At 43.6% G+C, this 27,875-nt stretch overlaps 1 protein-coding gene across 1 annotated transcript; it reads left to right on the top strand.

The window, feature by feature from the left end:
* LOC133370869 (uncharacterized) lies at positions 1 to 27,875 on the top strand. Its single transcript, XM_061597748.1, has 9 exons — positions 1 to 90; positions 2,719 to 2,835; positions 4,421 to 4,564; positions 7,268 to 7,405; positions 12,530 to 12,634; positions 21,629 to 21,745; positions 23,217 to 23,366; positions 24,986 to 25,129; positions 26,815 to 27,875. The coding sequence occupies exons 1-9, from the start codon at positions 30 to 32 to the stop codon at positions 27,045 to 27,047; spliced, it is 1,209 nt and encodes a 402-aa protein (XP_061453732.1). The 5' UTR covers positions 1 to 29; the 3' UTR covers positions 27,048 to 27,875.

The raw sequence follows: 27,875 nt of genomic DNA, 5'->3' as shown, positions 1-27,875 counted from the left end.
GTCTGCCTGTCATTCCAGCGCCAAGCATTATGTCTGGTGCTGTGGACAGCACTTTCACTGCCTGCCTCCTTTCCATATTCATATCTGTGGGTGAGTATCTTGTCTTGGGATGGGAATCGCTTGTGATTCACAGCAGGGTGGGCTGTCAGTGTAGGCCACAAGAGGCCTGAACCCCCATTCTTTTGTGCTGACTACTGAATCTCTTTCTTGCCTCTTCCTTTTAAAACTTTGTAAAAAAAACTTGGCTTACAGGGTGGTTGGGTGTGTTGTAAAGCTCAGTGCTGGTGTGATCCTAGCCATCCAGCCTCTTAATTTGCCCAGAGGCACTCAATACATTCAGGAATATTTGGTTCTGGGCCTGTTGCCTCCCTGCATCCCGAATCCTTTAAGCACTAAGCAACACCCTGCTTCATGGGTTCTAAGCCTTCCATTGCTCTGCTGCACGTGTTAATTAACTCCAGACTCTTTGCCTTAGCTTTGTCCTCTTGCAATGGGTAATTGCTACTTATGGCAAGGTAGCCAGTGTGGTGTAGTGGTTAGAGTGTTGGACTAGGATCTGGGAGACCAGGGTTCGAATCCCCACTCAGCCATGAAGCTCACTAGGTGATCGTGGGCTAGTCACTGCATCTCAGCCTAACCTACCTCACAGGGTTGTTGTGGGGATTAAATGAGGAGAAGGACAATTGTGTCGGCCACCTTGAGCTCCTTGGAGAGAAAGGTGGGATAGAAATGCAATAAATATATAGAAAACTGTACTGAAAGGGGAAGACTCGGGACCAGCCCTGCTGGGCAGCGAAGTGAAGCAACTTCAGGTAGCACCATGAACAGATGAAGGCAGGAAAAGGGTGGGGTCTGAATGATGCCACCAGATTTTGGAAAGTACTGGCCCTATTTGATGTGTGTGTGTGTGCACGCATGTGCATGTGCATGCACATATGCCATTTGGTTCTCCATCAGCACTGGGAGTACTATTAGCGTTGTGTTGCAATGGGTGACCACTGTGAGAACAGGATGCTGACTGGCCACTTTGAGAACAGGATGCTGGACTAGATAGGCCATTGGTTTGCTCCAGTAGGCTCTTCTTACATTCACACGTTGCAGTCAACCAGTATACAATCTGTATACCTGTGTACACAAATAGTTGAGCTGCACACTCAGGCAGTTATTCGTATGTCGCATTCAGTGAGTGTACAGTCTATGTACCCTACAAACTACACTTCCCAGGATTCTTTGGGGGAAGCCATGACTGCTTAAAGTAGATTGCATGCAGCTTGTACCTGTGTTCAGTGTAAGGTGTGAACAAACCTATTCTCTTGAGGCTCTGGGATAGTCCGATGGTTTTGATGATGGGTGGCTATGATCACTGGACACTTCCCATGTGCACCATTAAGATGGAGGAACAAAAGAGGTTTATGAGTCTCCACTGGCTCCAAACATATACTCTTGCTTTTGGGGATGGATGTGTAGGGGGGATTATGCCTCTTTGCAGCCTAGCAGAATCCGTAATAGTATTTGTTTGTTCCCTGCCTACTTGACATGCTTATTTCGAGCTAAACAGATACACCCCAAATGTCATAACACAAGTGAAAATGCTCTTTTTTAAAAAAAAAAAAAGGAAGAGAAAAACCTGGTCCTGGAACTGCCAACTACATGGGAAAGTGGGCAAGTACAAAAAGACGTGCAGATCTGAAAAAGCTCAGTGTGTGGAGTGAGGCTCAAACGACAGGTAACAATTCGACATGCTTTGAAACAAGCATGCTTAAGCTGGCCACTTTTGTAGGGAAATCTGCAGAGCAAGCAGAGGAGTTTAACTTCTTTTCCCCTGTTTGTCTCGGGACAAACCAGGATCTCTCAGCCTCAGTGCTCCATTTGAATAACAGCAAATAACTGTTCTTAGTCATCTCTCGGGGTGAAGTGGGGTAGGGTGGAAATAGGGAAATGGTCTTGAAACATAAGGGCTGTTGCAGAGCTTTTGTTTCAGTGTTATTTCAAGTACTTATCGAGCTGTAATTATTTATGGGAATTTATTACAATTACATAGGAATAGAGGAAGCTGCCTTCTACCAAGTCAGACCATTGGTCCATCTAGCTCAGTAATGCCTACAATGACTGGCAGCAACTCTCCAGGATTTCAGGCAGGGGTCTCTTCCAGTCCTACCTGGAGATGTCAGGGGTTGAACCTGGGACCTTCTGCATGCAAGGCAAATGTTTGACCACTGAGCTTTATTTGACTTTGCTGAAATCTGCTAGTGTTTATTTTGTTAGCATTTCGTTGTTTTTGTTACTAGGGTATATGTATTATCCAAAGCTGCCTTGGGAGGGTTTCAGCCCTTAAAAGCAGCCTATAAATATTTCAGTTTATTTAAATAATTAAGCCTAACCTCTAGAGCTCTCTCTCTCTCTCTCTCTCTCTCTCACTGTGCCAAATCTTGCTTATTGTATTGATTAATTCTGATTCCTAACAATATTTTCTCTGTTTACTACAATTGGCACATTCTACCAGGACACCTAAAGGTTTCTATATTGTTTTGGAAAGCACAAATTGAGTAGGTTCACCTTTAAATGAGAACCGGATCAAATTTCTTCTTTGTTCCCAACCTTAGCTTTCCTTGTTAACTCTTTTTTTTTTTAGCAAATCAAAGAACAAGGTAAGAGGGAAAAAAAGAATAGAAAAAGGAGAATGAATCTGATTGATAGTTCTTTCCCCCTCACTTTTAGGGGTGACCCTGGAGTGTCAAATTTGTGAAACAACTGGGAGGAATTGCCACGGGCCTAAGCAAACTTGCCCTCCTGATTATGATCGGTGTGGTATCATTCTGTTGGACAGGTCATTTGGTAAGTGCAAACGGCTTGAATTGGCTGGACAAATTTGGAATTGTTTTCACTTTTCTTTTTCCTTGGGCTGGGCTGAAAGGCAAAGCAATCTAAATGACAGGAAGTCAGCATAATTTAAAATAGAGTTTGACTTATGCCACTCCTGTTTCCAGTGTAACTTTTGGGGTTGGTAGGTCATGTGACCAAGCTGAATGGAATGCCCCTCCGGAATGCTCCTTTGCTGGGATTTACCCTGGCCTAAATTGATGACTTACACCAGCATATCTCCAGCTGAGCAGGGATGAGGGATTTCAGCTGTAGTGGTTAGAGTGTTGGACTACGACCTGGGAAACCAGGGTTCAAATCCCCACACAGCCATGAAGCTCACTGGGTGCCCTTGGGCCAGTCACTGCCTCTCAGCCTCAGAGGGAGGCAATGGTAAACCCCTTCTGAATACCGCTTGCCATGAAAAACCCTATTCATAGGGTCGCCATGAGTTGGGATTGACTCGAAGGCTGTCCGTTTCCATTTTCAGCCCTGGTTGAGCCCAGGCTCAGTCAGCTCAGCTGGAGTTCCGCCTGTTCCAAACTCTGCTAATTCAGAACTTGGCTTTGGATTGCTCCCTTAGCCACTGATAACAAATACCCCGCAGAGTAGGAATCCAGTATTGCCTGGGTCCCTGTTACAGTTTAATTATCTGATACTGATTTATTGATTTATGGCATTTTTATATGCCATCTAATTAAGCATGTCCTCTGAGTAGTTCGCAAAGTAAAAACAATAGCATACTCAGACAATTAACAACTAACTCAACAAATAGGAAAGCAGCAGCAGCACAAAATCAGTGTAAAATCAGCATAAAACTATACTGGTTGATGCTCTGTCTGTGGCACTGAGATTTAGGGATCATCGTTCAAGCTTTTGAAACCTCCAGGCTTGATTACTGTTGATTCATCCTCTCTGTGACTTCCCTTTAAGAGGGTTCAAATGGGTCAGCCCCATACCGCCTTGGTATAACACCAACCTTGCATGTACTGAACTGGATTCCGATTGGCTTTCAAACACAATTAAATGCCACTGGTGTTGACCTTTAACTAGATCTCGACAATGTTCGGGGATACTTTTTCCCAAATGAGTCCACCACTCTGAGATCTGCAGGTGAGGCCCTCCTTTATTTCTGGGTACAATAACCAAAACAATCTTATGCACCTGCTCAGTTTGCTGTCCAGATACTGTTGATGGACAAGTTCAAGAGACTGTCTCTTCTTATGATTCTTTATCTTTAAACTGGACTTCAAATGGGCAACCCTTCCAATAGAGAACTGCCTCTGCAAAATGGGGCACCTGTGGCCATCCTAATCAAGACCTTGGAGAACCACTGCCACCAGATGGAGGAGGCCAGCCTTCTCTAACCTAGTGCCCTCCAGAACCTTTAGACTACAACTCCCATCAGCCCTAGACAGCACAGTACAGTAGGCTAGATGGACCTCACTGTAGCTGTAACCAGGTTCGTATGACATTTGGACAAGGTGCTGAGCTGTGTGGTCAAGAATTTGCCTGCCCTAGATGCATCTCAACTAGCACGTGTCTTTCTTGATCCCTACAGGAATAAACAAGCAGACCACCGTGAAGAAGTGCGCCCAGCATAGAGACTGTGACAAAGGCCTTGCTGTTTTCAACATGGGCAAGGGACGAACAGTACTGGGCAATCTTTCCTGTTGTGTGGGAGAGTGCAAGAGCACCAGCCCCTGTACGTCATTGTTATGCCTCCTTAGCTTTTCCTGTTTACCATATGTAATTCTCTGAAAAAATACCCTATGTCTTCTGTCTTCCATACACCCCATGTCCAGTTTTAAGCCCACTGGGCTTGTGTCAGTGCATGGCCTGATCCAGGGATCACCAAAATGGTGCTCATGGGTGCCTGCACACCCACCAATACCTCCTATGGCAGCCTTTCCCAACCAGTGTGCCTCCAGATGTTGTTGGACTACAACTCCCATCAGCCTCAGCCAGCATTGCCAATGGTCAGGAAAGATGGGAATTGTGGTCCAACAACATCTGGAGGCACACTGGTTGGGAAAGGTTGTCCTATGGTCTTCATGAAAGGTCTCGGTATATGTGCTGTCAGGCATCCACAATGCACAAGAGACTGCTGTCCCTGCCCAGTTCTTGTTCACACTGGCTCAACCTCTAGGAGGAAGGTAGGATATAAATTTAATAAATAAAGAAAACAATAAAGAAAGAAACCTCTTGTTCATTAAATATGCACCCTTAGAGATGCCCACATGTCATTGAATGGGGGGGGGAATCAGTTCAGTTCACAATCAAAGCCGAATCTATCCAATTTGCTCTTTCCGTAACAACATGCGAACTGAAACACAGCCATCCTTCAAATGCTTATCCAAATGTTGTGATGCAGTTCTCCAGCCAAACCATGCTGACAAATGCACGTATCAGAATGAAATGTGCATAAAAATGAATATATTAGCGAAAATAGCATAAAAATGCATTATATTAGGAAAAATTGCTTGCAAAAATGTGTACATTAGTCAAAACAGCATACAAAAATGTCTGTGTTAGGAGACATTTGCACTAAAATGCTTTAAAATGTTCATGAGTTATGGTAGAAATATGGAGAACTGAATTTAAGCTTGGGGAAAATAATGAGAAGCTGAGAGAATCGAAACAGATTGATCCTTCCATCCTTAATGCCATGATTGGACACCCACTCTGTTCTGAATAGCAGAGAGGTGCAAAAGCCTTCTCTCTGTGAGCAAGTGTGACAGTGGCTGATGTAGGTGCCATTTTTCACCACCATTGATGGAGTGAGGGAGGCTGATGAGGGGCATATCAGAACCTTTGGTCCCCTTTTCTGCTCTTTTAGATGTAACAGCCACTTCTATGCCATCCCAGCCCTCACACTAGCCATTTTGTGAGTAGTACCCATAACACTTTCTCAAAGTTCCAAATGTACATTCTGACCCCCAAAGGTTGCTGATCCCTGAATAAAATAATAACAGGATAATCCAAATATATCAGAAACCCCACTGCTTCTTCAATGTTTATATCACGGGTCTTTATTTTGTCCTCCTTTCCCTTGGAATTAAATGTGTGTATCTATAACTTCTAAGCTGGGGAGAGGCAGTGATACCTGACTCACTCCCTGAGGTCAGTAGATTGCAAAAAGAAGCCAGACCAAGTTGAGAAGCCAGGTTCTTAGCGTTTATACCAGGCAGGGCCAGTCCAGAGACTTCATCCTGCCTGCCAGTGGATGGGGGATGCGGAGGGATTTGATTCAGTGTGCATTTAAAGCCAGATTTATCAGATTTGCACTTTCTGAAACAACATGAGAACCAAAACACAGCCATCCTTCAAACTTCCCCCAAATGTTGTGGTGCAGTAATGGATATAATGGATTATATCAGCAGAAATTGCTTGGACAAGGTATACACTATCCAAAATAGTGAAAGAATGTTCATGAGGATTTTCTTTTATTTTTAATTGCCAGTTGGTGCAGAAACCTGGAGAATTTAATTTAAATGAGAAACAGGTAGAACCAAAATCAACAGATTCTTCCATCTCTACTTCTAGAGTGTTTTGAGGTCTGGGCACATACATGCAGAAGCTCACTGAGGTAGCCTCCAGTTTGGAGACCCAGAGATTCCTTCTTCAAGATGTGTTGCCTTTGAAAATAGGAGTTCTAAAGGCATTTGTGGTGTATGTTTCCAAGCTCAATTCAAGGTGCTGGCTTTGACCTATAAAGCCTTGCACGGCTTGGGACCACAATACCTGATGGAACGCCTCTCCCGATATGAACCCACCCGTACACTACGGTCAAGATCAAAGGCCCTCCTCCAGGTGCCTACTCCAAGGGAAGCTCGGAGGATGGCAACAAGGGAGAGGGCCTTCTCAGTGGTGGTTCCCAAATTATGGAATGATCTCCCTAACGAGGTGCAACACTGTTATCTTTTCAGTGCCAGGTCATGACTTTCCTCTTCTCCCAGGCATTTTAGCATGTGTTTTATATTGTTTTAATTTTTTAAATTGTGTTTTAAATTTTTTTTAAAAGATGTATTTTAAATTGTATTTGTTTTTAGTTACTGTAAACCGCTCAGAGAGCTTTGGCTATGGGGCAGTATACAAGTATAATAAATAAATAAATAAATAAATATTGCATCAGGCCTGTCACCAAGGCAGTATTTAACTCCAGCTTCTTGAAGCTGTGAGCTTTCCCTACCATGCCCACAAAGGCTGTGGCTCCTCTAGGTAACACGACTTAAGCGGGCAGCAGCTGTTGCAATGAGCAGGCCATCTCGCCAGCCACTCTGCAGCTTAGGATGAGCTCAGAAATTGGCCTGGTAAAGCTAGCTGTTGTGTGGTTTTTATCTTCTTCCCAATCACCTTGGTTGCACCGCTCATCTTTCATCCCTGCTCTGTCTCTTAATTTTTGCAGTGCCCTCCCGAAAAACCACACTCAGTGGATACAAATGCCCAGCCAGCTATTCTCTGCAGAATGTGAACAGAGAAGAAACTGTCGAATGTGCTGTAGGCGAGCTCTATTGTGCTGAATTGTTTCAGACTCCAAATACAGGTAACACACTTTGATACTCTGCCCCATCTGCACTATGCAGTTACAGCAGCATCACACCACTTTAACAGTCATGGCTCTCCCCAAATAATCCTGGGAACTGTAGTTTGTTAAGGGAGCTGAGAGGAGACCCCAATTCCCCTCACAGAACTACAATTCCCAGAGTTCCTTGGGAACAGCAATAGATTGTTAAAAAACCACTCTGAGAATTGTAGCTCTGTGAGAAGTGTCTCCTAACAGCTTTCAGCACTCTTAACAGACTACAGTTCCCAGGATTCTTTGGGAGAAGCCATAACTTTTTAAAGTGGTATGATGCTGCTTTAAATGTATAATGCAGATGGGGCCTCCCTCTCTCAAGCGTGTGTACACACACACAGCGGTCATTTATGGAGCATCAAAAACAAGGCAAAAAATGACACACATTTGCATAAAATTTGTCGATGCTAATGTAAGCAAATTTAGAAGCAATTTTTAAAATAGAAACAAGAACCAAATACAGGGAGTGGGATGGAGAGAAGCTAGGATCCAGAGGACGTGTCGGTATGTCCTGTCTTTGCTTGTAGAGGGAAGGGCTGGCACTACGGCATAGAAAGGCCGTTGACTGAACTATCCAAGGTAGAGTTAAGAGTCTCATTCTGAAGTGCTGCTGGCTGGTGGAAGAGGCAGCGCTGAGAGTGCCAAGGTGTAGAAAACTCCCTTTCATGGAGGATCCCCTCACTGTGGGCTGGGAGTGGGACAGATTTGGGTGTAGAAGACCCAGTCCAGTCACTCTCATAGCCCTGATTATTTTTTGCTTCCTTTTTTTTTTCTTCTTCTTAGGTTTGTCTTTTTTTTTTTTTCATTTGGAAATACTGGCTTATACCAGGAGAGTCAGAAGCAGGAAGCATTATGGTGAACCTCACAGATTTTCAGGGGAGGGGTTTGTTGGATGTTGGATCGGGCACAAGCAGATGCCCAGAATGCAGAACAGACTAGTGACAGGCTAGATCCCAGTTGAATCACTCAGCCAGACAAGACATAGGTTTTAAGAGTCACTTTTACTGACATGAAAAGTTTCAGGATACATTTACAAGCTCTTTCTCTCTACTAACAAACTCCTCGACCCCCCACACTCTGCCAGTTTCAGTTTCCAGCTATATACTGATAAGACAGCTGGTTGTCCTGGCAACGTGTCCTTGAGGAGTGCACGTCCACTCCAGCCTTGTGAGCTACTTGGCCTTGTAACTCTGCCATGGAAAAATACTCTTAGGAACTTTTTACTTGCCAACAGGGTTAGTTGTCCACCCAGCCTCACCTCCCGAAGAAGCTCCGGCTTCTCAGACATTGCTGCATCCTTGAAGAATATAGTTGTCCTAAAGGGAATAGTAAAACCGTGTCCAGTGTACATGGATGTGTAAGTGTAGTGTATGTGATTGTAGGATCACAATGAGTCATACTATACAGAAAATAGCACTTTTTAAAGCTGCCTCTTCTCCCTGCATGATAACCTGCCCCTGACAGCCCCGGGTGGCTCCGGGTCCTCGAATCCAACCTGCAGCGATTCGTGGCTGTCAGGACGCAATTCGGCCGAGGCCCAAAAATATCCAAATGGGCCCAATTTGGCTCGGGAGTCAGTTGAAACCAGTGCACAGCCCGAATGATTTCCCCCTTTTCATGGTTATACAACAAGCCAAAGGGGACCAGGAAAGGAAAATCAAAGGCAGTGAAATGGTCAGATCCAAAGCCCTTCCTGGCCCATGCCAGCAGGTCAGACAGTGGGGAGTGGTATCTACCCCCTTTTAAAAACCGTCATCTTTATGCTTGTCTCTGCCCCTTCTCCTAGATTTTCCCTCCTGTTGGCCGCACCTTCTGGAGTCATGTCTGGGCAATGGGAGAGCTTTGGATCATGCAGACCTGAAGCCTGCTCCGATTCGCCCATTCACCCACAGTGCTTTCTGTGTGCCCTCTTTGCAACTGGTACCTTGATGGTGGAGGAGCAGCAGTGTTTCATGATGGCTGGTGGGAGAAGAGATGCTTCCAAGGGTGGGCCTCCCTCTCCATCCAGCCCTTGGGAAGCCATCCTAGGGACTGTAGAATTGCACTATTAATGTGATTTGACTCAGATGAGAGAAAGCCACAATGCAAATAGCCCATAGGAACATTTATTATGCCAAAGCACTTGGAAAACACTTTATTTGAATGTAGAACACCCAGTGTGTAGTGGAGACCATTCTCCCAATCCCGATGCTGCATCTTGTTTTTTAAGCTGTGCCTATGGATATTACTGGATTTTCCAGTATGTTTCTTACTTTGTTATTACTTGATTATACAGGTTTTATCTCTATTTTATCTCTTTTGTAAACCCCATTGCACACTGCTTAGAAATGACAGTGTTAAGCAGTATGATCAAGTGTTGAAATAAATAATATATAAAATATATTCTGTAGCTGAAACTCAGGTTTGAAAGCTAAGTTGTGGTAAATTTGAGTTGGCTGCTCTCCTCTGCTCAGTCGTTCCCCTTCCTGCCTTTCTTATTAAGGGCATGACCTCTTTGAGGCCTGCCGCTGACAGCTGCAAAAAACCCTCCTCCTTTGAATGGGAGTGGCAGGAATGAGAGCTCAATGCCAGCTAAATCTCATTAAGAGCTGGAATCCACCCCAGTGTAGGTTGGGATTGGCCTGCAAAATTATTTTCTTCACAGCTTGGCAAAGGATATGCTCTTCGTGACTTTGCTCAGAACGGAATGTTCTCTTGAATGGTTTCTAGTGCTTCTGCTTAAAAAAAAAAAATCAAGGGAGTTCTGAACAATAAGCCCATTTCTCCAAATGAGCATCTTAGTGATCAAAACATTGTGTGGAGAACTGCATTGCAAAATCTGGATAAGTGCAAATTTCGAAGGCTGACTGTGTTTCAATTCTCATAACGTTTCAGAAAATGAGTCTCGACTTGAAAAGCAAACTGAATCTAATTTCTCCCGCATCCCTAGCTGTCCCACTGAGTTTAGTGGGACTTACTCCCACAAAAACATACTGATGAATCTGCAAAATGAAGTAGTAAACCAAAGTATGGGGGGCGTTTCACAAAACCATTTCATTCCAGATTAGGTTTGCCAGGTCATAAGCATCCCAAACCCTGAGATCTTGGGGTGGGCCCTAGTGATGTCATGGGGGCAGACCCTAGTGATGTCATTAAGCATGATACATTAAGCATGAACCACAGTTGCTTGGAGCACACCACTCAAACAAAAAAATTCTCTGATTGGAAATTAAGATAGACATCATAGTTAAACGAGGGTCTTCCCTAGTCCAGCTGAAGTGATGAGATCATTCCTTTTCACCTCCATAGGGAACCTGTGTAGAGAACATTTAAACTAGCCTACTTGCTTCTGGCAAAAAGGGTTTAAGTGCTCTTAGGCCAGGCTAGTTACCAGAAGGCCATTGTAGGAAGAAGGGAGAGGGTAGTGTTGTGGAGATGGGAGCACTCAGGAGTAAAGATGGATGCCCCTGAAAGCTGCAATTCCAAACACATTTACTAAGGGAGGTCAACAAATGTGTGTAATTATTAATCCCTTGTGAATCACAACCCTGACTTCACTTATTCGCTCCAAACCTGAAAGGGTGGGGTTAGAACAGCAAGCTAAGAACTCATTTAACAGAAGTTGTGAGGGGGGGCAGCAGTGGCTGAGAACCTAAAATGTTCTCTTGAACCAGACCACCTAGAAACTTTTTTAAAAAAATGAAAGCTGAGAGTCCCAAGATTGGGGTGACTTACCAGGAGAGCTGGAGAGGACTCAAAAAATCTGGAGTCTCTGGGCAAAAACCGCATACCTGGCAACCCTATTGCATTACCATGTATGTTCGTGTGTGTAATTATTAATCCCTTGTGAATCACAACCCTGACTTCACTTATTGGCTGCAAACCTGAAAGGGTGGGGTTAGAATAGCCAGTTACAAGCTCATATAACAGAGGTTGCGGGGTGGCAGCAGCGGCTGACATTTTAGTGTACTTCTCTTGAACCAGACCACCTAGAAACTATTTTTGTAAAATGAAAGCTGAGAGTACAGACTGTTCTTCCACAGTGATCACTTCTAGCCAAATAAATGTACCATGGGGTGATGTGGGCCATCGCAGGAACATCATTACAAAACAAGAACTTTTGTGAGCTCTTCAGAGTTAGCCAGACTAACGTTGGAAAGATCTGTCAATTTAGATTCTCTCAGCTTCTCTTTTTTCCAATCTTAAATTTAGTTCTCCACGTTTCAGCAGCAATTTGCAATTTTTTTAAAAAAAAAAATTCTCATGAAAATTCTCCAGCATCTTAGTTTGTATTTCTTTTAATAAACAATTTTTGTAGGCAGTTTTGACTATGGGAAGAATTGTTGCAAACCATTTTTCATCATAGAATCCAGTTTTGCATGTTATTTTCAGTCATATTTTGATTTTTATGCACACTTCCCCTAATATATGCATGTTTGTAAACATTGTTTGGTTGGTGAACTGTATCACAAAATTCAAATAAGTGCAAATTTGGAAAGATGGTTGAGCTTTGGTTTTCATATTGTTTTGGAAAGTGTGTATTTAATAGATTCTGCTTCAAATGTGGACTGAATCAAAATTATCGTCCACTCCTAACCAGACCCAGCAGCAAGATGTGACTCTCAAGTTTACTCCTGTGAATAACAGAGGAGGGAAGAATCATTAATTTCTGGACTGCCATTTAGCAAAAAACACAAAACTGGGTTTGGCTGAAATCTGGCTGCAGTCATTGCTGTTGCATATTTCTCAGATTTATTCAGAAATGACAATTGCTCTGCCAATCCTCAAGATAGGGATAGCATTGTACTAAAATATGTTAGTGTGAATTTCTCAGGAGATCTTCAGCAATGGGGGCAGGACAGAGAACAGGGGAGGGCTGTTAGAGTTTTTTAACTGTCCTTCCCTTTTATGGAAACTGTTTGCTTTATTTTGTGAAGCTGCATCAGACAGAGGCAAAGGCTGTGCTAGATTCAGAATAATCCTTTGAGGATCTGATGAAGTGGGCTGAAGCCTATGAAAGCTTATCTAATAATCAGCTTGTTGGATTTTAAGGTGCCACAAGACTCTTTGTTTTTTTTGCTGCAAGACACTACTACAGCTACCCTTTCTGAAATTGTTGGATTCAAGATTTTCAGGCCACCTCTGATCCCAGGAGAACTCTAAGAATCATGGAGACCCCACTGGCTATCTGCCTTCTTTCCATCTTCATTGTTACAGGTGAGTAGATGAGGCAGAGAAACTTTTGAGGCTTATGGGTTCCAATTGTAGTTGAGCACAAGCTGAATATGAGCCAACAGTGTGATGTGGCTGAAAAAAAGGCAAATGCTCTTTTAGGCTGCACAAGGATTAGTTCCCCTCTGTTCAGCACTGGTTAGGCCTCATCTTGAGTATTGTGTCCAGTTCTGCACATGGCACCTTAAGCAGGATGCAGACAAACTAGAACAGGTTTTGAAGAGAGCAACAAGTATGATCAAGGGACAGGGAAAAAAGCCCTATAAGGAGAAACTGGAATCCCTGGGCATATTTAGCCTTGAGAAGAGAAGACTGAGGGGAGGTAGTATAGCACTCTTCAAGTAGTTAAAAGGCTGCCACACAGAGGAGGGCCAGCATCTCTTTTCGTTCATCCCAGAGTGCAGGACACAGAATAATGGGCTCAAGTTGCAGTAAGCCAAATTTCGACTGAACATCAGGAAAAATTTCCTAACTGTTAGAGCAGTATGACAATAGAACCAATGACCTACGTAGGTGGTGGGCTCCCCAACACTGCAGGCATTCAAGAGGCAGCTGGACAGCCACCTGTCAGGTATGCTTTAATTTAGATCCCTGCATTGAGCAAGGGGTTGGACTCGATGGCCTTATAGGCCCCTCCCAACTCTTATGTTTTAATGAAACAACAACTTCACTACATGTATCAAGAAACATCCACAGATTTTTTCCTCATCAGAGCCAGTTTAGGAGTAAACAAGATTTCTGAGCAAGTGAATTTATTAATACCTGTGTCAGTAAATTGAAATGGGGAATACTATTGGTGCTGTGTCACATGAAGGGGTGTTCACATGTTGCATTCAATGAGTGTACAATCTGTGCACATGTGTACACAAATAGTTGAGCTGTACAGTGATTCACAGGTAATGGTTAATGAGTGTGCAGTCTGTCTACCTGTGTACAGAATACCTGGGCTCTACAAATGAACAAGAGTAAATACAAACCTGATATGAAGAAAATAAACCTTGACAAGAGAACAAATGGAAAAACAACAAAAATCAAGGTCTAAATAGGTCAAAGATAAGATAAATTACAAAGATAAGATGCACAGCAAAAGTAAAATAATATGTCAAATATGCCAGATGCTTTTTGACTTAGTTTAAGTCTTCATCAGTGACATCTATTTGGACAGTTCCTCTTTATGCGTTGATTCAATTTGTACATTACGGATGAACTATGTTGCTGCTGCAGATAAATATAACTATTTAAATTGGAAGCATACACATGTTGTAAACAAGCAAGAAATATTATTATTATTATTATTATTATTGGGCTTATATTATGCTGCCTTACAGAATTATTGTCTTGTAACTCTCACATATCTGCACATATCTTTGTAATTTTCATATTTCTGTAATTGTACATCTCTGCATTTTATTGGTACATTGTGAGGTATGTGTATATTTTGTTTTTGGAGTCAACATTTTACAGCACACTCTGTTACTAAAGTGCCTGTGCATTTGAAATTGGGCTTCTTTGCGCATTCTGTCAACTACCAGCTTTGTTTATATTTTCTGCTATTTATTTACATATTTTTAAAATCTTATTATGTCTGTTTAGATCTTGACTTTTGTTGTTTTTCCAAATGAACAAGAGTACGTTTTTCCACTCATTTTTTCACACATGAGGAGAGACGGCTTGCACCTGTGTCCATTGTGTAATGTCATGTCAAGTAGGGATGGGGGAGAAATTCGATTTAGTTAGCATTGAAAGCTGGAATTATCAAATTTCGACTTTCTAAAGCAGTATGAGAACTGAAACACAGCTATCCTTCCAAATTCACACTTATCCAAATTTTGCAATGCCATTCTCCAAACAATGTATACAAAAATGCATCTATTGGGGGAAAGTGTGCGTAAAAATGAATATATTCATGAAAATAACATACAGCAATGCATTATATTATGAAATATTCCTTGCAAAAGTGTGTACATTAGTCAAAGTTGCGTACAAAATATGTTTATTAGGAGAAATTTACACTGAATTTTCAAAAGGATTTTTAAAAGAAAAGTTTACAAATCCCTTCAGAAATGTGGAGTTAAAATGAGAAACCTAGACAACTGAAACTGACAGATCCTCCCATCCCTGCTCTCAAAGCTTTGCTATTGCTCGATGACTTGTAGCTACTAGATGTTTTCCACTTGCTTGTGTTGAAAAATAGTTTGGAAGCCCATGGAGGAGATACAAGTTGCAAGAGGTTAATTTGGCTGGCTTCAAAGATATGCTGTGTTGCTTTGCTGGAAATTAATGCTGCTTTATGCCGCTGCCTGACTGGCTGTGCCTGTTTGGTCCTCCTTGCTCCCATGCAACATAAATGAGTATATTGATGAAATAAATGCATAATGACAAGCGAAGAGCTACGGCTAAAGTACTTTAAGCTGTCAACCCTCTTTCTCCCGGAGGAAATGATTATGCAAACAGCTGGCCCTGGAGCTCCTTTTCATTTGGTGTACTGAGGAGTGCAAAACAAGGTCAGCCAATCAGGTTGTGCTTATCTGTAGCTAATGACCATTACAATATCAAAACACAAACACGACGCCCCCAAACCAAGAGTACAAAACAATATGCCCATTTCAAAATGCTTATTTGATACAGTTGATGCTTGGCTGGCTGGGAGAAGAGCCATATAAGATAGGCTGACAACAAAAAAGTGAAACTTGACATTAGGAAAGATGTTCAAGGCTATAGAAAAGGAATGCCTAAATATAGGTTGCTTATATCCTTGTAGATCGTTCAGTAGATTGTTGGCTGTGAGTGCTGGAGGCCAGAAAAAGAAAGGGGCTCATAAGAACATAAGAAAAGCCTGCTGGATCAGGCCAGTGGCCCATCAAGTCCAGCATCCTGTTCTCACAGTGGCCAACCAGATGCCCCCAATAGGAAACCCGCAAGCAGCACCTGAGCACAAGAGCACTCTCCCCTCCTGTGGCTTCTGGCAACTGGTTTTCAGAAGCATACCACCTCTGACCATGGTGGCAGAGTACCGTCATCATGGCTAGTAACCATTGACAGCCTTCTCCTCCATGAATTTATCTAATCCTCTTTTAAAGCCATCCAAATTGGTGTTGCCCATCACTGGCTTTTCTGGGAGTGAATTCCACAGTTTAACTGTGTGCTGCGTGAAGAATTAAATCTACTTCAGATTATTCTGTGCCAACATCACACGACACACACATCCTCAGGATGCTCTCAGTATTCAACCATCTGGATGTCTGAAGCTTCTAGGCACTCCTGCATGTTCCATTCAGGGGATATGACTCTTTATGGAGGATGATGATGGCTGTGTACTACCTCCAATGTCAGAGATGAGTGGGGAGAGTGCTATTGCATTCATGCCCTGCTTGCTTGCTTCCCAGAGAAATCTGGTTGGCCGCTGTGGGAACAGGATGCTGAACTAGATGAACCTATGGTCTGATGCAGCATGTCTCGTCATGAATTCTTAAGAAGGTTCATGAGATCTCCATTTTGCTGAATCTAAGCAAGTATGGTCAGTGCCTGGATGCGATGCCACAGGATGGATAAGCCTGAGCTAGGATTTGCTGGCAAGGCAAGTGAAAACATCAAGTTGGTAAGTTCTCAGAAAATATTTATTAGAGAACAGGATGAAGAAATAGCAGATATTTACAGCCCTTGATTATTGTTAGGACATCTGATAACAGCTGTGCCGATCTCCTGTGGATCAAAGTGGATCACACTCTCTCGGCTAGGGATGGAAAGATCTGTCTGTTTTGGTTCTCTCAGTTTCTCATTTTTCCAGTGTTAAATTCAGTTCTCTACATTTCTACAGCGATCTGCGATTTTTTTAAAAAAAATCCTCACGAAAATTCTCCACCATTTTAGTGTGAATTTCTCCAAATCAACACATTTTTGTAGGCAGTTTTGATAAAGGTACACATTTTTGCAAGGCATGTCTCATCATTTCATGCCTTTCTGCATATTATTTTCACTCATGTATTCATTTTTATGCACACTTTCCATTAATATCTGCATTTTTGTAAATGTCGTTTGGTCGGCGAACTGCATCCCAAAATTCTAATAAATGTGGATTTTGAAGGATGGCTGTGTTTCGGTTCTCATGTCGTTTCAGAAATTGCAAACTTGATAAATTCTGTTTGAAATGTGAACTGAATAAAAATTCTCACCCATCCCTACTCTCAGCCCTCCAGGACACAATACAAATAATAATTTAATAATAATAATTTAATTTTTGTGTCGCCTATCTGGCCAAAGCCACTCTAGGCGACGTACACAATTAAATTCAATAAAATACAATTTAAAATACATAGCAATACAATACAGTCGACAATAAAGGATTAAGTTATAGCATAAAACAGTAAGTAAACAACAGGCATTCAGTAATAGTGATAAGAAGCTTAGCCCACCCCGGAGGTCCCGAAGGCCTGTCCAAAGAGCCAGGTTTTTAATGCTCGGCGAAATGTATCCAGGGAAGGGGCATGTCGAAGATCGAATGGGAGGGAGTTCCAGAGGGTGGGGGCCGCCACTGAAAATGCCCTCTCCCTAGTTCCCACCAACCTAGCTGTTTTCGTTGGTGGTACTGAGAGAAGGCCCTGCGTGGCTGATCTAGTCAGGCGGCTAAATTGGTGGTACTGGAGGTGCTCCTTCAGGTAAACTGGGCCGAGACCGTATAGGGCTTTAAAGGTTAATACCAACACCTTGAATTGGGCCCGGAAAGCAACTGGAAGCCAGTGTAGATGAACTAACACCGGCGTAATGTGGTCACGGCGGCGGCTATTTGTAAGCAAACGAGCCGCCGCATTTTGTACCAGCTGTAATTTCCGGGTCGTTTTTAAGGGTAGCCCCACGTAGAGCGCATTGCAGTAGTCCAGTCGAGAGGTGGCTAGGGCATGTACTACCAGTGGGAGCTGATGAGCAGGGAGGTAGGGTTGCAGCCTCTGTATCAGGTGTAGCTGATACCAAGCTGTCCGGCTCACTGCCGAAATCTGAGCCTCCATGGACAGCCTGGAATCAAGAATAACCCCGAGGCTGCAGACCTGATCCTTCAGGGGCAATCTTACCCCATTGAGTTCCAGGTCAACAATACCCAACTTTCCCCTGTCACCCACAAGCAGTACCTCGGTTTTATCAGGATTGAGCTTCAGCCTGTTTCTTCCCATCCATCCACTCACGGATTCCAGGCACTTGGACAAGGTCTCCACAGCCAACTCCGGTGAAGATTTAAACGAGAGATAGAGCTGCGTGTCATCAGCATATTGGTGACACCGCAGCCCAAATCTCCTGATGATGCCACCCAGCGGTTTTAAATAGATGTTAAATAGCATGGGAGAGAGAATAGAACCCTGTGGCACTCCACAAGTGAGAGGCCAAGGGTCTGAAATCTCATCCCCCAATGCTACCTGTTGATGCCTGTCAGAGAGAAAGGAACGGAACCACTGAAAAACAGTGCCTCCTATTCCCAACCCTCCCAGGTGATCTAACAGGATACCGTGGTCAATGGTATTGAAAGCCGCTGAGAGATCCAGGAGGACAAGGAAGGTGAATTCTCCCCTATCCATAGCCCTCCTCATATCATCAACCAAAGCGACAAAGGCTGTTTCAGTACCATGTCCAGTCCTGAAACCCGATTGGTATGGATCCAAATAATCCGTTTCCTCCAAGTGTGCTGACAGCTGATTTGCCACCACTCGCTCAATGATCTTGCCCAAGAATGGTAAATTCGAAATAGGGCGAAGGTTGTTCAAAACTTGGGGATCCAAGGAGGACTTTTTCAAAATAGGTCTTACAATTGACTCCTTGAGGGCCGGTGGCATTACACCCTCCTTCAAGGATGCATTTACCACCACCCTAATCCCTTCGCCCAATCTTTCTTTACAGTTCACAAGGAACCATGATGGGCCAGGATCAATCAGACAGGTGGTAGGCTTTACAGTTGAAAGTACCTTGTCCACATCCTCAGAAGGAAGAGGCCAAAACCGATCCCATGAAACCGGATTGCAGCTGGCCAACTCAGGATCATCTACTGCATCCACGGCGCACGGAATCGAGTTCTTTAGATGTTCGACTTTATCTGCAAAGTGCTTTGCCAATTTGTCACAGGAAGCCTTAGAATGTTCCAGGGGTTCCTGAGCGACTGGACCGACCAGGCTTCGGACCACCTGGAACAGCTTCCTGGGACAGCACTCTGCGGATGCAATAGAGGCAGCAAAGAAATCCTTCTTTGTTGCCCTTATTGCCACCTGGTAGGCAGCTGTTGCTGCTCTAACCTGTGTTCGGACATCTTCAGAACGGGATTTCCGCCACCGGCGTTCTAGTCGTCTCACCTCCTGTCTCAGACTACGCAACCGGGGTGTGTACCACGGTATTGTCTGAGTTCTATTCAGGGGGAGAGGACGTTTTGGAGCCACCCGGTCTAATGCGCTGGCGATTCCCTCGTTCCATTCCCTCACCAGTGTTTCGACCGGGCGACCTTCAGCAGGTTCCAGTTCCCCAAGGGCAGTCAGGAATCCATCAGGATCCATCAGGCGCCTGGGGCGGACCATTTTAATAGGTCCTTTACCCCTGCGGACGGTGTGTGGCATCGAGAGAACAAAGTTCACCAGATAGTCTGGTGTGTTGTGTTTGATACAGGCCTCATATAGTGGAAGGATGACTGATTTTGCGAAGTCATCCTGAGTCATGTATTGTTAAGTGGCCGAGAGATGGTGCTGCTAATCAAGGAAATACTGTTTAGGTGTTTACTGTTCTTGTTTTCACTGTCTACTTTATGATATCATAAACAGAACAATAGATAAGCCACTAGTTGTTTACAGTTTCCTGTCCTTTTGTTGTTCTCATGCTGATAAAGTGAGCCGGGGGTTTACAGCTCAGCAATTATCTGAGAACTGTAAATATAAAAATATAAATAATGGCATGCTAATAAGCATGGTTTCTGGCCTCTAAATGTACATAAATAAAGCAGAGCTTGGAAAAGTTACTTTTTTGAACTACAACTCCCATCAGCCCCAGCCAGCTTGGCCACTGGATTGGGCTGATGGGAGTTGTAGTTCAAAAAAGTAACTTTTCCAAGCTCTGAAATAAAGCATTTGTACTTGTCACTTCTCATGTTGGTAACCTTCTATGTGAGATTACACTGGATGGCTTCCTTGTGTCCAGAGGACTCTAACAGTTATTGTCCACTTGCAGATATCCTCTTCTGGGCAAATGTTCGAGTAGATGGCCTTGAATGAGATGGATTATTAATGTAGAGTAGGGATAGACAGATCAATCTGTTTCTGGTCCATGTCACTTTTACACATGTTCATTCATAATTTCTGAATGATATGAATGAATTTATGAATGAATGACTGATTAATTGATTTTATTTATTTATTTTTGGATTTATATCCCACCCTTCCTCCCAGCAGAAGCCCAGGGTGGCAAACAAAAATGCTAAAAACACTTTAGAACATCATAAAAACAGACCTTAAAATACATTAAAACAAAACAATGTTAAAAACATTTTTAGAAAAGCTTTAAAACATATTATAAAGGGTTAAAAACATATTGTTTAAAAATAGTAAAAAGCAGTTCCAACACAGAAGCAGACTGGGATAGGTCTCAACTTAAAAGACTTGTTGACAGAGGAAAGTCTTCAAAAGGCACCAAAAAGATAACAGAGATGGTGCCTGCCTAATATTTAAGGGGAGAGAATTCCACAGGGTAGGTGCCACCCAGAGCTTGGAAAAGTTACTTTTTTGAACTACAACTCCCATCAGCCCAATCCAGTGGCCATGCTGGCTGGGGATGATGGGAATTGTAGTTCAAAAAAGTAACTTTTCCAAGCTCTGGACTGCCACCACACTAAAGATCTGTTTCCTATATTGTGCAGAACGAACCTCCTGATAAGATGGTATCTGCAGGAGGCCCTCATCTGCAGAGCACAGTGATCAACTGGGTACAGTAGGGCCCCGTTTTACGGCATTCCGCTTTCCAGTGTTCTGCTGATGCGGCAGCTTTCAATCAGGGGAAATTCCCCATTTTAAAGCCGATTTTGCGTCATTTTCGCGTGACGCAACCCATTAAAGTCAATGGGTTCCGCTTTACGGCGATTTCTGCTTTACGTTGGGAGCCTGGTCCCTAACCCGCCATATAAGCGGGGCCCTACTGTATATAAAGGGTAAGACGGTCTTTCAGGTATCCTAAATCATAAATCCATTCCATCTTGATCCTGCATTAATCTCTGAAAAGGTAGTTGCATCCAGTACTAGTCCTATTCAGAGCAGACCCATTGAAATTAACAAACACGACAAAGTTGGGTTCATTAATTTCAGTGAGACCATTCTGAATGAAATGGAGCTGAAAAGTCTGCACAAAAATTCATATTCAAATAACTATATGGATTTTTAATAGCAAATGATGTATTTAAAGATGTGTTTTATCCCAGTGTTTGCATTAGACCCCAAAATAAATAGTTTAATGCATTTTGGTACATCTTCAAGCCAAGAACTGTATTGCATTTGGAGAAGCGCAAAATCCAAAGGACAATTTCATTTTGATCTTCTGGGAGGCACAAACAAGTTCAGTTTGCTTAAATAAGGGGCCCAAACTAACTTCTCCTTGATCCCTATTCTTGACCCATTTCAATCAGTCCTCCACCTGTTCTATTCTGGTCTATTCTATTCTGGTATAGAAACAGCTTTGCTCATCCCGGATGGATGTCTGCTGTTGGAAGAAAGACAGGGGAAGTACAAGTCTGTTATTTCTCCTTGCACTCTTGGAAGCTTTTGATACTATCAACCATGGAATCTTCTGGACTGTCTCTGATCGCGTTTATTCTGTTGTATTTTGAAATGTTTCACTTTGTAAACCACCCTGAAATGGAATTGAGTGAAGGATGGCATATAACTATTTGAAACAAATAAAACATATATGTGCATCCACACTAAAGAGATCACAATCTGGTTAAACCTTCTTAATTTCCCTGTTTTTTAGGGGCATCTCTGGAGTGTGAGGTGTGTGAGAAATTTGAGCACACTTGCAATGGAACTTTTCAAACATGCTCTTCTGGTTATGACAGATGTGGCATTGTTCTATCAGAGAACACTCTGGGTAAGTGCATGACATTAATGGCTACCATCAGGGTCCACTGAACAGAATAAATTCAGAATTCTTCCCAGTTTCCTCTTCCACGGTTAGGGCAACTTAATTGTTCATACTAAGAACTCTACAAAATAGGACTCTATCTAGAGTTTGTGTGCCTATCCTACTCTTGTTGGTGCAGGATTTCTTTAAAGGTCCTTGCATCTCAGAATCCAAATCCTTTATCTCATCGGAGAACAGGGAAATGAAAGCTACTTCCCCAACTTGGGAGGAGTTGACAGTAATGGTAGCCTAGACAGTATGAATAGAATATTCACAGTGGTATAAGTAGGGGAATACACACCCCAATCTCTTCAGAATTAATGGGCATGACTAACTGTGGTCCATTAATATCAGTGTGTCCCAGAACATACTTGGATAGAACCCAGTAGTTTGCTCTCATCACTGAGAAACTGCAGCCTGGGCCTGCACACACATTAGAATGTGTTGGATGGCAGTAACAGAGGCTGTAAATTGCCTGGAGTGGAATTAAAAATGCCACCCATTTCTGCTGTCCAATTTGTCGGTTATGAGAGTGGGACAGCACTGATTTCTGGTGTGTGTGTGTTTGTGTGTATAATTATTAATATAATTAATAGACCAGGGGCTTATCGGAACAAGCGGCTACAGCAGTGCCTCTCCCACCCCCTCATTTCCTTGTTAAAAGTGTGATCTGACCATCACTGCAAGGACCCTTCCTCTTAATGGCCCAGTGGGGCATCATAATGCCTTGTAAGAAGCAGTCCACCAAACAGGGTAATACACAGGTCAGGGGGGAAGGATGCCTGCTCTAGAAAATAGGTAACTTCTGCCACCAGTTGGAATAGAGCAGTCTTCAGCAACCTGTGGCCCTCCCTATGTTTTGGACTCCAGATCCCATCAGCACCAGCCACCATGGCCAGTGGTCAGGGGTGATGGGAGTTAGAGCCCAAAAACATCTGGAGCACATCAAGATGGAGAAGGGTGGAACAGAGAGAACTGGGTTGAAGGATCAACAGTCAGATTTTATGTAAAGCAACACAATGCTTGCCCCAAATGCTGAGAAACAGGGTCAACACCATCTTGACTCTTTGGCTCCATCTGCACTATACATTTACAGCAGTATCACACCACTTCAACCAGTCGTGGCTTCCCCCAAAGAATCCTGGGAACTGTAGTTTGTGAAGGTGTTGAGAGATCCCTCTTCCCCTCACAGAGCTATAGTTGTTGGAGTGGATTAACAATCAATCCCTCTTCTCAGGGAATTCTGGGAAGTGTAGCTCTGTGAGGGGAACTGGGGTCTCCTAACAGCTCTCAGCACCTTTAACAAATGACATTTCCAGGATTCTTGGGGAGGGAGGAATGGAGCCATGACTGTTTTAAAATTGTATGTTACTGTTTAAAATGGTATGTGCAGAGGGGGCCATTTTCAGACATCTTGTTTCCCTTTTGATACTCACAGGAATAAAAGTGAAGGCCATTATAAAGAGCTGTCTGCCACACAGTGCCTGCAGTAATGACTATACTGTTATCAATATGGGCCAGGCCGGAAGAGTAGTGAGCCAAGCTTTTTGCTGCACAGGAGACGAGTGCCGGACAATGACTCCCACCCGTAAGTTGCTTGCTGAGCTCCTCTGTCCTTTCATCACTTTGTCATACCACCTTTAATGTTTTTCTTAAAAAACATCAACAATCAAAGCCAAGCCAATTCTATTCCTCTCCTCCTTCATTCTCCAGTTTAATTCAATGAGCTCGTATTGATGCACTTCATTTATTGATATATGGTCCATTCAGTAGCAGCAGGAGAATTCCTAGCGCACAAGGAGCCCTTCTGATTCTGCAGGATGAGTTTTGGATCTTATATCCTACTCCTTGGGAATTGTGTCTGTCATTAGAGAAGAGTGAGATCCCCTAAGGTGTATTTCAATGGTGTGGGGACTAACACAAAATGTCTGCCATGGGGGTATGGCATAACACAAAATGGCAGCCACATGTAAAGGAGTGGGAACACCACAAACTGGTGTAGGCATGCCCCCCCCATCACTGGGAAAAAGACCCCTGCTTCAGCCACCACCACACAAACTCTCAGAGAGAAGCACTTGGCACTTCTTTGTTCAGAATGGAAAAGAGGGTGGGTGACTGATCCTTGCATCCAGTGAAATGTGGGCAAGTTCGAGTGGATATGTTCAATGTAGGAGAGGCCAAGCAAGGAACTGGGGAGGAAGAGCAAACAGTCTCTTACATATTGTTGATTTTTAAGGGGATATATTTACTGAAACCTTTTGTGGGCGCTATAGGAAATACTGGTGGGCACATTGGTGTATGTGGGTGCCACTTTGATGACCTTGCTCCACTTGAAATGGGCCTGCCAATCATGAGCAAAGGGAATAATGCTTTTGAAACAATCACTTTCCCCTCTAAATATTCTGAATTTACTCATGATTTCTGTCCTCCACAAGGGACTTAAAAGTAGTCTAGTCAAACAAGAGCTGATATCAGGGCCGGTTCTAAAGGGCGGCCAGGTTGGGCACTGGCCCAAGGGCCCCGGAACTACAGGAGCACCTGAGGGGCCCCTGAGGGGCCCTCCACCCCCTGAGATCCGTGATCCGTGCCCCCCGCCCCCCACTTACCTGTCAGACGGCTTTTTAGTATTGCCCTTAATGAAGATGGCGGCCGCAGCTTCCCTAAGGTACTGAAGCCGCTGCCGCCATCTTAGTTGATGGCAGAGATGTGTGCAAGTAGCACACACGTGTGCCATCAGCAAAGATGGCGGCGGAGGCTTCATTCCCCTTAGGGAAGCCATGGCCGCCATCTTCATTAAGGGCAATGCTAAAACAGACCTTCATTAGAATCATAGAATCATAGAGTTGGAAGGGGCCTTGTAGGCCATCGAGTCCAACCCCCTGCTCACAGCAGGAAATCCACAGCTAGAGCATCTCCCGCAGATAGCTGTCCAGCCTCTGCTTGAAGACATCCAGCAAAGGGGATCCCGCCACCTCCCTAATAGAAGGGCAATGCTAATGCCCAGACAGTTAAGGGGGGCCACGGGGGTGTGGGGAGGGTGGGGGGCCACAGGGGTGTAGGGAAGGTGGGGGGCCGGGGGGTGGGGGGCCAGGGCAAGCTGATGCCCAAGGGCCCCCGCATGCCTGGAGCCGGCCCTGGCTGATATGTCCCATTTTCCTCCTAATAATCTTGGTGGCGCTGGTTTTCTTTCATCCCAAATTTGTGCAGTGAAGCCGAGAAGCAACATACCAAATGGTAAGTTCTGCCCAGCCTGTTATGCTGTGCACCATGCTAAGTGTGAGCAAGAGGAAACGATTGAATGTACTGGAGATGAGGATTATTGCTTTGATGGCTCTGGAACAACACAAGCAGGTAACTAAACACATATGCATATGCAGAAACAAATCTACACACACAGAAAAATTATTATTTTACCATTCCAATCAGTGTAGCTTCATTCTGAAAGGTATCCCTTATCTAGATTGGGATAGCGTGACCACTGTAGTCCATGCATTGGTGACCTTGAGACTGGATTAATGAAGTGCACTTTATGTGGGGCTGCCCTTGCGCCTGGTCCGCAAGCTCTGCCTCGTGCAGACTGCAGGGGCTGAACTGCTGTTGGGGCAGATGGCCAACAGCATGTGACACCTCTGCTAAAACATCTGCTCTAGCTCCACATGCGCTACAGAGCAGGGTTCAAGGTGCTTGTGTTGATATACAAAACTCTGAGTAACTTGGGTGCAGGATACCTTAAAAACTGTCTGAACCTATATATCCCAGCCTGATCACAGAGATCATTAGTTGTCCCCCATGTTACAGAGGCCCAACTGGCCTCAACCAGAAGTTGGGCATTGAGAGTTGCCGGTCCCATTTTGTGGAACCCTCTTCCAGCAGAGATACTGTAGGCATCTTCATTTCTAACCTTTGGATGGTTCTTGAAAACTTTTGTGTTGACTGGCCTATTCAGTAGTTCAAAATTTTAAGATGAGCCAGTAATTTTTTATGATTATTCTGCATTGTTTTCAATGGTATTTTAACTCTTCTGTAAATGTTATGCATACAGCCCTGAGGGGTGGTCTGTGCATATTTGTATAAATAAATTGGTGCTGAAACATAGATCTGGCCCTTCTATTAGGCAAAATGAGCTGACCAGTTCAGGCAGCAGATGCTGAGGGGATTCTGGATTCTGTAAATCTGGATTAAATGGGGAAGGGGCAGGAGTGATATGTGGCATCAGTTTGATGAAGATGACATTGTGTGGACCTGCAACAAATTTGCATGTATGGGCAGCACCAAGTCCATAATAAACTGCTGTGTGGAAGTGGAGCATGGAACTCTCTTCTCAGCAAAGAAAGCATAGTTCGAGGCTGTTTTCTCTGAACCACTTCAGCATCACTTTTATATGTGACATCAGATGTAGGGCAGGTAGAGATGTGACTGCCAATGCACTCCCAACTATGCATTGACAAGGAAAATCAGGCTTCTGCTCGAGAGGAATTTCCTCGAGCACTCGATGGCTGGTGCTTTGAAGTCCCAAGTTTGGGACTTCAAAGTGCCCAATCACTTGACATTATTGTCATGCCAGGTGATTGACAAGTGGAAAACCCACCCACCTGTCAAATTTGCCCTGTGGGGTTAGATCTTGATAAGGAACTGGACCACAGAACCAAAATGTTTGCCTTTGGCCCCAGCTCCCCCCTCCTTCTCTCAGCTGAATCTGTGTTTTCACACACAGAAACAGAAGAGGGGTGAGTGGTTACTACAGTGCATCCCAATTCTCCTGGAATTGATTATTTATTTATTTAATCAATTTATATCCTGCCCTTCCCCCCAGAAGGATGGCAAACAACAAGCGATAAAACACTAACCGATATCTTTAAAAGCATATTAAAAACAAATCTTAAAAACAAAACATCTTTAAAACATTTTATATATATCTTTACAAACCTCTTAAAAGCAATTGCAGTACAGGTGCAGACTAGGATACGTTTTCTGCTTAAAATTTTTATTGAAAGAGAAAGGTATTGACTGGTAACCTGCTGCAATTCTTTCTGCAGGAGAAGTAGTGTTTGAGATCCAAATGAAGGGCTGTATAAACAAAGCTGCCTGTTACGAAGCGCAAGACTATTCTACCTCCTTTTCTGGGATGAATGTAGTTGCATCCAGAAAATGCATGCCGGCCTCCAGAAAGTCGATGCGCCACAGTGGATGCTCCAGGATCACTCCAGCATCATTTGGACTCTTCCTTTTACCCCTTGCTGGGCTCCTGCTTGTGAAATACCTTCCATAACTTCTTCCCCAGGACAGAGATCCAGATGAGAACGGAACTTTAAGCTCTGAAGTACTTACAACGCTCCCATAAGCTTTCTCCAGAATTATATAGCATTCCTCAGTACTTGCCTTACTACTTGCCCCATAAGCTACATGCAATGCTGGGGGGGTAACTAACTTTCTATGATCACTCTCCTTTTAGACCTATCTGATATTGCATCATCTTCCAGTAATTCTCTCACCTGTACTCACCATGTGGAAAAACCAACTTCCCCAGTAAGCTCAGAGGCACGTTACCAAATTCTTCCAAGCTACACAGGAAGTGGATTGGACTGTGAAAGACCAACCTAAATTGTGTTTGCATTTTGACAAATTTGTAGGGCAGTACAATATCGCAGAGAGGAGGTCAGGTCTCCTGCTCCCCTGGTGCATTCACTAGAGCTGCCCAATTTCCCTGCTTTTTAAAGTTTGATAAAAATATCTGTTGGCTACAGGTACGTTCTTAAACTGCAAGGCCTTTTGCCTATTAGTGAGTTTCCCTGCGTTTTAGTCTGGGCGGTAAGAAATGGGATCCTGTGCAAGTTTGCTAAGAATGATCTGACTGTTTTGTGTATCGCCATGGAAATTTAGAGGGTTGTTAAGCAAGCATTTTTAAGTTCACGACTATTAAGTTTTGTAAGGTTTTGTTTTGAAATAAGCTTATGGGAAGCATCAGAATGGCATGCGGGGGTATTTTCAATTTAACACTGTGGAATGTGAAAAATCCATGTCAGCTATAGTATACAGCCACTCTTGTGGCTGTATAATATCACTAACACAAAAACTAAAATACAACAGTAAATACAAA

Source organism: Rhineura floridana, chromosome 15 (assembly GCF_030035675.1).
Source record: "Rhineura floridana isolate rRhiFlo1 chromosome 15, rRhiFlo1.hap2, whole genome shotgun sequence".
NCBI classification, from domain to species: domain Eukaryota; kingdom Metazoa; phylum Chordata; class Lepidosauria; order Squamata; family Rhineuridae; genus Rhineura; species Rhineura floridana.
This window is presented reverse-complemented; position numbering and strand designations above follow the sequence as displayed.